This window comes from Poecilia latipinna, unplaced genomic scaffold (assembly GCF_001443285.1).
Source record: "Poecilia latipinna isolate Pla-1442-1.1 unplaced genomic scaffold, P_latipinna-1.0 Scaffold386, whole genome shotgun sequence".
Classification (NCBI taxonomy): domain Eukaryota; kingdom Metazoa; phylum Chordata; class Actinopteri; order Cyprinodontiformes; family Poeciliidae; genus Poecilia; species Poecilia latipinna.
Genome location: NW_015113002.1, coordinates 116,494 through 127,836, shown reverse-complemented (window position 1 = coordinate 127,836; position 11,343 = coordinate 116,494). Strand labels below are relative to the sequence as shown.

At 41.3% G+C, this 11,343-nt stretch overlaps 1 protein-coding gene across 18 annotated transcripts in view; it reads left to right on the top strand.

The window, feature by feature from the left end:
* mark3a (MAP/microtubule affinity-regulating kinase 3a) overlaps positions 1-11,343 on the top strand; it is a 57,304-nt gene that overhangs the window by 41,018 nt on the left and 4,943 nt on the right. For 3 of the 18 annotated variants that reach the window (XM_015036946.1, XM_015036949.1, XM_015036948.1), the window contains exons 14-18: positions 202-305; positions 535-717; positions 3,327-3,596; positions 5,531-5,557; positions 10,991-11,035. In XM_015036946.1, coding sequence (XP_014892432.1) covers positions 202-305; positions 535-717; positions 3,327-3,596; positions 5,531-5,557; positions 10,991-11,035 — 629 coding nt within the window. Of the gene's footprint in view, positions 1-201; positions 306-534; positions 718-3,326; positions 3,597-5,530; positions 5,558-7,824; positions 7,905-8,114; positions 8,163-10,990; positions 11,036-11,343 lie in introns of all 18 variants that reach the window. The other 15 variants (XM_015036956.1, XM_015036966.1, XM_015036950.1 and 12 more) reach the window with 11 other exon arrangements.

The window sequence follows — 11,343 nt, the reverse complement described above, 5'->3', positions numbered from 1 at the left end:
CTAGTTGGGTCACCCCTATGTCTTGAATTTGGGAGAAAAATTCATATTTTATTTATCGCTACAGAAGGGTTCAGTGAATGCGCAAATAAAACTGGTGGGTTCGGAACCTCAAAAAAGGTTAAGAACCACTGACCTAAAGCTTGAGATCTTGAATGATCGAGTTTTGACCTGGAGCCTCTGTCCTCCATTTTTGCTCTGCAGAATAACTCTGCTTCAGCAGGCATGACCAGGAGGAACACGTACGTCTGCAGCGACAGGAACAACACGGACCGCCTCTCGGTCATCCCCAACGGGAAGGAGAACAGGTGAGAGCTAGAAATCAATATGCTGTGATCTCGCATCTTGGTCAGAACAGTAAAGTTTCAGTTTGAACCGCTCATTAGGAATGTCCAATTTATTCCTTGATTATATTTTTTTTGTTTTTCTTCTTCTGTTCCTCCTTTTATTTCCACCTTGTCTCATGTTTTTTCCCCCCGCCTGTTTGTGATGTGGGATGTGTATTTTTTTTTCCCTTCCTCGTTTCGGCATGCCCAGCATGACTGAGATGGCTTATGCCACTAGCCCCTCTTCTTCTTCTGCCTTTGCTGCCGTCGTTTTCGGCGCCTCGTCCACTTCGGTACAGCAGAGGTATCAAACCGTCAGCCCTCTGTATGCTTGTCAGGCAGACTGGGCCACCCTGCCCCACTCCTACTACGCTCTGGACCGCTGCTCGGCCAAGTAAGACAGCAGGGCTCCCAGTCCAACCCCCCGTCTGTCTCCTGTTATGCATCAGCCCCATTTTGCCCTGCTAACCCACACATGCAGCTTCACGCTGTAACCCTGCAACTAAAGCACAGAATACATTTACAAAAACGTATATTAAACTTATTAACGCATGTAAAAAGATCTTCAACATGTCTGCATGTTTGAGGATAATTTACACTTTTCAGCCTATAAATGACTTTCAGTTAGTTGGTCCATCTTTACTGCTGGTAAAAGTGGTTCTAATTCCCCTCTGCTGCCCATATGACCCGTCTCTCTTTGGCCCGTTGATTTGTGGTTTTAAACCAGACATGGACCAGACCGGTTTTTTTTCCAAACTTATGTCTTTTCATGTCACAGATGCTCCATTTTACACCAAGGAAAGCAGGAAGAGGTCAGACTGAATGTAAATAATGTTTGAAGCAATCATTGCTTCTCTATTTAAAGGGACAGTAATCTTGTAAAATGGACTTTTTTTTAGCTTTACAATCAGGCTAGTTATTCCCAAAAACATGGGACCCAAAAAACAACCCACCACCGACCCGAGTTGCAGGTATCCGCTTTGTCTCTTTTCGGCTCCATTGCCTCAAACTAACCACATTGACATGTCAGTTCCTGTTGCTAGTCATCATTTTGTTGCTCAGCTTCAGAACTGATCAACACATGACGACATGTGCAGCATCAGTCTTGACCTTAGTGTACAGAGTGAGGAGGGGCCTCCCTAGTCGCCACAGACCGTCCAGCCTGGAGTCTGATGGTAGCAGCAGTCAGAAAGTGAACAGCCATTCAGAAACGGTCAGATCTCAGCAAAAACTATCTGAAGGGAAAAAAGAAGATTGGCTGACTGAAATTAGCCAGACCAGTGACTGGCTAATTTCCACCGGTCACTGGTGGGCCCTGACCGGTCACTGGTGGGCCCTGACCGGTCACTGGCTGGTTGGAAGCTTAAAATCCAATCCAGTTTTTCCCCTCCATTAGTGAACAAAGCACATAAAAAGCTATAGCATGTAACTTTAAAAAAGTCATTGACACAGAAATAAGTTAATTTAAAATTAAAAACAAATATTTTCTCTTTGGGACTAATAAAGTATTTTTCAGTTGAATTGAATGCAGCCTTAATGAAAAGTATGTTTAATAGCTATTAAACTGGTTGTCAATTTTCAAAACCTACTTCCAGTATGTCAAATGAGCTTCATTGGAACGCATCTTTTACTTTATTAAATACGACTGTATCGTTGTTGGAAATGAGCCACAAAACTCTGATCAGTGAATCTCTGGGATTAAGCAAAGAATATTGTCATATTTCATATTTCCATCCTTCCCCTGATGATCCCCTGCTGCTGCAGCAAACATCAACAACCTGCTCCTGATCTCACCTCAGTTTTCTGTTGTGAACTCTGACCCTGGACTCCTCATCTTGCTCACCTCCTAATGGACGTCAGAGGTCCTTTGCTCATCGTCTGTCCTCCCTTCACTCTGCACCTCTATGCATTCATGTCCGGGGTGGAAAGCTGCTCTGGCTTTTATTTTTCTGTTGTAGTTTGAAGTGAAGTGAATTTACATGAGACAGGTTTTCCCAAGTTTATGGATGTCTGGCTTTAACTTGCTGATTTACAATTGAATCTGGGTTAATTCTAGTAATTTATGCTGTTAAGGAGAATAGGAAGAATTCCAGTTCTAGTAGCTCATCATTTTAACAGATAAATGATCAAAAAATATCCTTTTTAACTAGGGCTGGGTGATGAGTTTATTATAACAATTCATCAAATTTTTTGGCATCTTGAAAGGTCAATCTCTGGGAAATCTGGATTTTTTTATTTTTACCACTGCTGTCTTTAGATTCCATAGTTCAAAGTGACGTCAGATTTTGGTTGCCATTTCGTTTGGAAAACCTTCTTTACAGCTTTTATTTATTTGGACTTTGAATTCAACTCTGACTAAGTATTAAGACCAGGCTTAAAAGTATTATTTTATTTATCACAAGAATAAAGTCGTACAACAATAGAATCAAAATAATACAACAATAAAGTCATAACACAACCAGAATTGGGTCATTTAAGTATAATAAATGAGTCATTTTACAAGAGTTCCTACACAAAAATTAATATTTAAACTAAGGTAATAATCTCTTAACATATCATCATCAAACTTTGAAACAATCGTGCAAACAGCTGAAAGAACCACACAGACTGCGTTTGTCACGTCAGATCATAACTCCATATGCAAACTTTCCTTGTAATTGGATCTGGTGTGAAAAGTGTCGCCCAGCCCTACGCTTAATGCTTTTATATTTGTGCTTCAGATTTCTTTGGTTTTCCAGCCAGGTGCTGAAATGTGTCATTGTTTTTAAATCCACCTGCAAAGACAAATACATTTTTCTCTGTTTATATCTGACGTCTCAAAATCCAAATTCAGTCGCAATTTTCGTTTCAAACTGGAACTCTTTAAAAATCTTGTTGTGCACACAGATAAAATTATTTCAGATCTATTCAGTATTTTGCATGTCATCTGGCTGCACTAAAACAACCAAAGTTAAACGTGAAGCATCATCAGACCGTGACCTCTCCCTCCTTCCACCTCAACAGTGTTGCCGTGTCGCCCGGTGGCCAGAGGAACCCGGTGGCGTCCACCCACAGCATCAGCAATGCCACCACGCCCGACCGCCTCCGCTTCCCCCGCGGCACGGCCAGCCGCAGCACCTTCCACGGCGGCCAGCTGAGGGACCGCCGCACCGCCACATACAACGGGCCGCCGGCGTCCCCCACCCTGTCCCACGACGCCACGCCCCTGTCCCAAACCCGCAGCCGCGGAACCAGCAACCTGTTCTCTAAGCTCACGTCCAAACTCACCCGCAGGTAGGTGTCTGCTCCTCAGCAGGTTCATCAAGCTGGGCTGGAGTTCAGCTCACAACTGTTCTGAAACGTGTCGCTTATCACCGACTCGAACGTTCAGGATGATCCCGGCCCTTTGCAGACGATAACCTCAAGGGGTCGTTGAATACAAAGCCGTGTCCTACCTGTGTCCATGTTAGTGGGACGGCTATGGTGGATAGGAAACAAAGAGGAGCAAATTTCCAGCAAAAATCTTTCTAGAAAAAATTTGGCAATTTCTGAGTTTGAAAGTTGAAAATTTGTAAGAAAAAATTCTCAATTTTAAAAACATTTTTGGTGGAAAATTGCTTCCTTTTTTTCTTTCTACAATAGCCTTTATACAGCATCTTGTATGGGAGCACTTCAGTGTTCTGATCATGATTTTTATTAATATAATTAAATCTTAGTGGTTCATGTCGTTGCCTGGTTGGCTGCTGAGAAGCTCTGAAGGAGCTTCAGATGGAATAACTGGACTCCATCTGTAGGAACAGAAAACGATGACAAATGAGGATCAGGGCAGCTGACCCTGACCAGATAAATATTCAATAAATCAATACACAGCATTGTTTTGGTAACAGTTGTTTTCCATGTAACGTACGGTGTTTCACAAATGTATTCACACCTCTTGACATTTCTCAAATCACAATCATCAGTGCATTTTATTGGAATTTCATATTATAGAACATTTTTTTGTGAGCATCAGTTTTCCAAAGGAGCTAGGTCTGGACTTGAACTGGACCGTTTTATAACAAAGAAATGCTTTGATCCAAACCTTTCCATTGTAGCTCTGGCTGTATGTTTGAGTTCATGCTGCTCCTCCATAAAGTTCACGTTTTGGCCTCTTGGCTGTTTCTCTGAATAACTGGCTCCTTTTACAGCCTCTCTGTTTCGGTGGGTGAACCAGCAGCTGATGCTGTTTTCAGATGTATTCACTGCGGTCAGATTTCTCTCTGACCGGTCCACTGTGTTCCTGGGTCTTCACGATTTCACTTATTCTGTAACTGAAACTATTAGTCATGATGAATCAATTATTGAGATAACGTCAGCTAATTCAGTAATCGATTAATTGTTATACAGACAGCCAAAACTGTACAAAATATTTAATCTTTTACCCAGAATTCCTCATAGTTTTGGCTACACCAGATTCAAATTTCTTATTAAAAATTAATTGAATTATTTCCTTTTTTTGTATAAAAAAGGCTTATAGGCTAAATAAAAACATTGAATATGCCAATTTAATTATACAATTAATCGATTAATGGTCAGAATAATTGGTATTTTGACAATAATACAGAGTCGATGTCAGAATGCAGGTAAATTTTCTTAATCAGAATAATTATTTGCATTGATGATTTACTACCAGGGGAGTTCTGAAGGGTCTGTTGTAGCTATATATTATATTTAGAGTCCTTACTTGGTAAGATGTATTTTTCTTCCACTGAGACGGTTATGCTCTACTCTTAGTCACATGAAATCCAAATAAAATGCACTGAAGTTTCTTTCTACTATGAGAATGTGACAAGCCTAAAAGGGGTGTTAATATTTTGCACACTGACACACACCAACTAGTTTCTGCTCCTTTTTTCCTTCAGTTTTTAAGACAGAAACTCATTTCTGAAAGCGAAACCCAGCATTAGCTTAACTTTTAGCTTTCTCATTGGTGTGTATTCCTGTTGGAACCCAGCCTACGCGTGTGTGAAGCAGCAGTCAGGTCAGCGACATCCAACGACGACTGACCTAAAAAAAACGAGTCGTAATCATTTCATGATGAATCGGAGAAGGAGAAACGACGATTCCAACCACCGCCATTTTTTTGTTCATGCACTCAGCCCCCTCATGCCCCTCCCCACTCCCCTTCCTTATCCCTCCCACTTTCTCTTTCACCATTCTCACTGTTTCTTTGTTTGCCTCTGTTGTAGAAACATGTCATTCAGGTTTGCCAAAAGGTAGGACTCCTGCTCTGTTCTCCGCTCTGTACCAATTATAACCAGATGGGCCTCACTGAGAAGCTGCGACTTGGTTTCTGAGCCGAGTGGGGCTGCTGGCACCAAACTAACACCTTGCTCTGTTTGGGGGCATCTACACACACAGCTTCCAAACAGACCAACTTTGCTAAGTCTTCCAAACGGATGGTGTCAAAAGTTGCTTTAGCGCTGATGTAATGAAGTAAAACTCTGTCCTCCATTTTGCTCAGAGAGGAGCCGTGTGTGTAAATGCTCTCCGTGTGTCTGCGGTTGGTCTGAGTGGCTGAAAGCTGATTGATTGAGCCGACCAATCAGCCGATAAACCAACAGCAACAACGAAGCAGCTTGTCACTAATCAGTCGTCAGCGCATGCATGGGGTCGCTTCTTCCAGCCGCCATTGACTGTGGGTCATTTCCGCCCCACAGTCATCGTCGTGCACAACACAGCCGCCATTAGACGGAGCTTTAGACATTATTCTCCTGCATTATTATTATTCTAGGTGCGCAGATGTACGCTAGTCCTGGTTTGCGTTCTTCTTGATTTCGACTGATGAATAATAATAGAAAGACTAAACGACAGACTAGTTCCCTCCTTCTTAAACACAACCTGGGTTATTTTGTCAATTTCCTATAAAAGCTCGGTGGACATTTCATTACAGTGTTGGTCTTAAATTCTTCAGTCCTTTCTGCAGATTAACACCACACCGTGTTAAATACATCATAGTTATCCTTCACCAGAAAGCTTGAACATTTTCAACCTTGGTGCCATCAGATACAACGTAAAGATTAGATTGTTACTAACAAGTTGCCACAAATCTTTGAATCTCCAATAAATTTTGATTGCAGAATTACTATATGAGCCAAAACATCAGCTTGTGTTTGGTCAAAATGCTGCCATCATGGCCGGATTTACAAGGATGTGGCTCCTGGGTTGAAGCCCGTTTTGGTGCCTCATACACTTAAAATAAATCTTTCATTTTTGCAAATGACAGTATATTTATACATAAGGCTGTATATCAGCATGTATGAATTGATGCATTGTGGGTTTAATAATTCTCTGGCCAGTGGCTGCATGTTGTTCCCCAAAATATATAGAACGTCACAATTATGTTCATAAAAATCCCCAAATTTTAATTAATTTCTTCTGATACGAGCCTATGAGTTTTATTTGGGCATTTAACATATCATTTATTGTGATAAATTTCTTAAGAATTTTGATTTATTGTTATGATAAATTTCAGTTAATGCTGTTTAAAATCGGATTGAAGTGATGCCCACTCCCAGCTGCAGGTGGCAGTATTTGTTTCTTCTGCTGCCTCAGTGTTACTTGATAAGTCCTCGTCCACGATCATAAGGCGAGTAACAGTCACATTTACCCGTCCTACATAAGTGCAAATATCACAATTTAATTTTTTTTTTTTGCAAATATTTCTAAAGTAGCACCACAAAATCAGTGATTTTGATTGATTGGGACTGACTAGGTATTTAATTTTAAGAAGGACGCAGAGCTATTGCTATTTACAGTTTAATCCGTTTTATCAATACGTTCTGGTACCATCAGCTTTTTGGGAACATTCAGGATCTTGTCATAGACCAAAATGAAAGAGTTGACACCCCTGTGAAAGTTTTAAACGTTATCTGTCGCGACTTAAAGAACCGGACAGGTTCCTTCAGAAGACATAAGAGTCGAGGTGTTGACTTCATGAGTCGTAACGAAAGCTTTAGGTTGATAAAAACAGTTATGGATCATTTTATGGATCATTCTGTAGACTGTGGCGTGTTTAGCACAAAGTGTAGCACAGCTCCTGGAGTGCTGGCCTGAGGTCGACGGCGGCCTCCGGTGGCTGCTCTGGGAACCTCCATCTCAATGACGATGCAGGGCTTCCTGTCACTCTGTTCCAGTCTCACTCAAACACCTTTCACTTTTTTCTGTTCTCATGTCTGCGGAGATGAAAAAATGTAGTAAAAGGTGTGAAGCCGTTGCTGTTTATCCCCCCTCTGTAGTTTTTGAACTGTCTGATAACCTTTTACTAAATTTTGTCAGCTCTGAGTCTCCGTACTTCTCTTCACATCTTGGGACTTGATCAGTGAGTTTTCATCTTTTTTTTTTTTTTCTTTTTTTTTCCCTCCTCAGGACATTTTAGGCTGAGTCACGTCCTCTCCTCTCCTCACAGCTTCTGTGTTTTTTGTCTTCCTTACCTTCTCGTGTCCTTAACTTTTCCCTCTTGCTGCTCTTCCTCTCTGCCCAGGGTCAGTATTGACCCGGCCAAACGGCAGATAGCCAAAACAGGGCCTACCAACCCTTCTACCCAGGGAGGAAAGACCCTTAGTAAGTCTTCTGCCCTTTGCTTTCTTTCTCTCCTCATTTCTTTTCTCTTTTTATTTCCTCCTTCCTTTTTCATCATCCTGCCATGCTTTTTTTCCCTCCTCTTTTTTTTTTTTTTTTTGCCCCGTCCTCATGCCATTCATTTTAATATTCTTTCCTTTGTTTTTTTCCCCGGTGTTTCAGTTTCTTCAGATTCCGATCTCTTTCTTTCAGATTCTCGAGCAGAAGATATAGAGAGTTGTAGGAAGATGAAGATCTAGAGTAAGGGTTGTTTCGATCTCCTAATTTGTCCCTGAGGAAGTCTCTAAAGAAACAGTCTGGTTTTCAGACGTTGCTCCTCCTCATGTAGTGTTTTTTTGTTGTTGTTGTTTTCTGCGCCATTTTGGCTGGCCCAGGACCTGCTGTCAGTCCCGTCTGTTCACTTGTCCTCTTGTCCTCTTCTAGATGTTAAACTGTAGTATTCCACACATCTTGTTTCCCCCTCGCTGCAGTGCATGATGGGAGCCTGTCCAGAACACCCGTCCTGTCAAAGGAGAGTTTTGATGTTGCATTATTTAAATGTTATTTCTGTATCTAAATGCTTTTAGCGACGTGAGCGCCATCAGAAAGATGTTTTTGATCAACTTTCAGTAGAAGTCTGTAAAATTATTTCAGAGTTCTCATTATTCATTTAGGTTGCCATGGTGACATCACACTGCTGTGAGAGTCACTGTAAAATATGATTTTTACTGTGTTAAAGGCAAAATGACTTGGACTTGACGTTTTTAGCTGTTTTAGTGTATTGGATGTTTAGGGTTGCTTGCAGTAACGACGGATCTCTGCAGCTTTTTCTAGAAAAGGTAAATCATTATTTCACCTCAGATTTTCAGAAAGCTGCCAAGTATTTCCAAATCCATCGTATTTAATGACAGCCGGAGGTTAACGGCTGACCTTCTGACCTCTGCAAAGGTCAGAAGGTCAGTCACTGACCTCTTTTAGTGTGCTGTGAGAGGTTTGATGCAGTTAAAACCACTGTTGCTAAATGAGCAACATTGTCACTATATTTGGCAACTTTTCAGTAAAAAAAATAAATAAATAAAAAATCGAGTTGGTCCAAAGTCAACATAGGCCGGTCAAGCTTTTTAAAGATTGGTGATCTGCCTGAAAACTGGACTTGATGATGATCAGCCTTCCTGTTATCTACTGAAGCCAGCTCGCCTCTCTGCCAGCACAACCAGCCACACTAAAGCAGAACACGACCTGATCTCCTGTAACAGACTGGAAAGTTGTGTACGACTCATCAAAGACATAACGTGACGAACACACACCAGCGTGAAGCATCTGGAATGAAAATGGTTTCTTTTTTATTAAATGCCCTCTTACATGTTCTGTTCCTGAAAACAGCTAAAGCTGAATCTGGACACCGCAGGGTGGCTCCTGTCTGTCAGTGGAGCCGAAAATCAGCAGCAGCACTGATTTCTTGGTGCGCCTTTAGTAAATATGGAGAAAAAAAAATGAAACAATTGGAGAAAATAGTTAAAGGGAAGAAAAACTGTATTTCTGTGTCTCTTCACATAAGCAGATGAAATCATCTCACATTAAATCAACTAATATTTCAGTAAAGCAGTCCACTCATTAATGGACAGATTTGATTGGAGATGCACCGATCCCATATTAATATATGGATTGTTCCTGATATTGAAAAAAATTCTAGATCAGGAATCATGACAGTGTTCCCAATTCACAAGGGCAGCTCTATTCAGTCTAATTCTACACTGAATCTACTAACGCATGAGCAACGTCATGCTTTATTTATTTTTACATTATTTTTAGAATTCTTAATTCCACTTTCTGAGCCATTTGACAGAAGGTTTGTTAGTTTAGTTTTTACATATTTGACCAAAGTAGTCAACCTGTTGTTTTAATCAGTTTATTATTTATTTTCCATTGGCTGTTCTACTCCTAATTTCACTGACTGAACAAATGAAAGTTGGTTTTCCATGTTTGACCAGCTGGTGGCGATGTTGGTGTGTTTCAGTGAGCTGTTCTGGTGCAGAGTTAGGAAATAAATGTGTAATTCAGTACATTTATGTCTGTTTAAAAAAGAAAAGAATAATTGTTCTAGGTCCGTTTAGCTGATACTAAACCTCAGATTTCGGTATCGGTAGTGAAAAAGTGGATCGATGCATCCATAGATTTAACATTGTTGTTTGTTTTTTTGTTGTTTTTTTTAAAATATACGTTTCAATCTTGCAGTCAGTCTGCAGCAGTTATTTTTTAGTTCTGCAAAATAGATGCTGCTGGTATTTAACATGACTCTCGAGAGTTTTTTTTTTTTCTTCGTTTTAGTTTTCGTAAGGACAGTGGAAAGCCCAGCGTGTCGTTCTCAGGTTGTTCAACCAGAAACTGAGCTCATTTTAAACATCCCCTTTAAGACACACGAGTTGGAACCCGATGATGAAGCCCAGGACGTCTTCCTCACCTCACAGTGGACTAGACGTTGGGTCGTTAGCGTTCTGCAGTCACAGGAACGTCGACTGGACTGTGAACTTCACATCTCGCTGACTGCAAACCCGGCAGCTTCATCTGCTCACTGACTTTTCCTAACTTAGAATGAAAAGCGATTGATCTCCTTCCAAATGATCCTGATAACATTTAGTAATTGACACATGAGATCTTCAATCTCAATCAGGCATCGACTCGATCTTTTCCGAGAACTTTTTCGCAGCTTCTCCGTCTTCCTTTTCTCATCCCACCTGCTTGGTTGCTGCTGTTTTGGGTTGAAACTCCGCCGCCGTGTTTTTCTGTTTTCTGTCGTTGCTTCCAGATGAACGACCCTCACCGTTTTGGTTTCTTTCATCACTTTTTCTTCTTCACTGACATTAATGGAAGCCAGCTCTTCCATCTTTCTTTGTGTTTCTAATTTATTTTTGTTGTTGGTGGTGGCTCACACTGTCGCTCACGTATTCCGTCACACACTTTTTTTTTTTTTCCATTCACTGAAATTGATCAGAAATGATTTCTGTTGTGCACAATCCACAATCTGTTTTATTTTCTTCTCCCCTGACTCCCCCACGCCTCCCTGTGTGAATCTTCTCATGGCGCCTCAGAGTCTCAACCGAGTTTGAGAGAAACGGGAGACTTGAGGGCTCAAGGTGAGCTTATACCTGCCCCCCCCCCCAACGCTTCCCATGTAGCGTCAGGCCTGCGCTGCTTTGCCCTGAGTGTGTAGGAGTTGCAGCAGTGTGTTGAAGCTTTGTTGCTGCGGTTGCATGGCTGTGTGACGTGCCGCTCTGCTAACGCTGCATGCTAGCTCTTCTGTTGGCCTTTATTTCTGCTGAAACGTCTCTGGTTTCTGTTGAGATTCTCCAAAAAATACTCCTTTACATGATCTATGAAAAACCCAGACAGCGGTGGGAGTTTGGGGGGGGGGGGGGGTTTTGTAAAAAAAAATTTTTAAAAT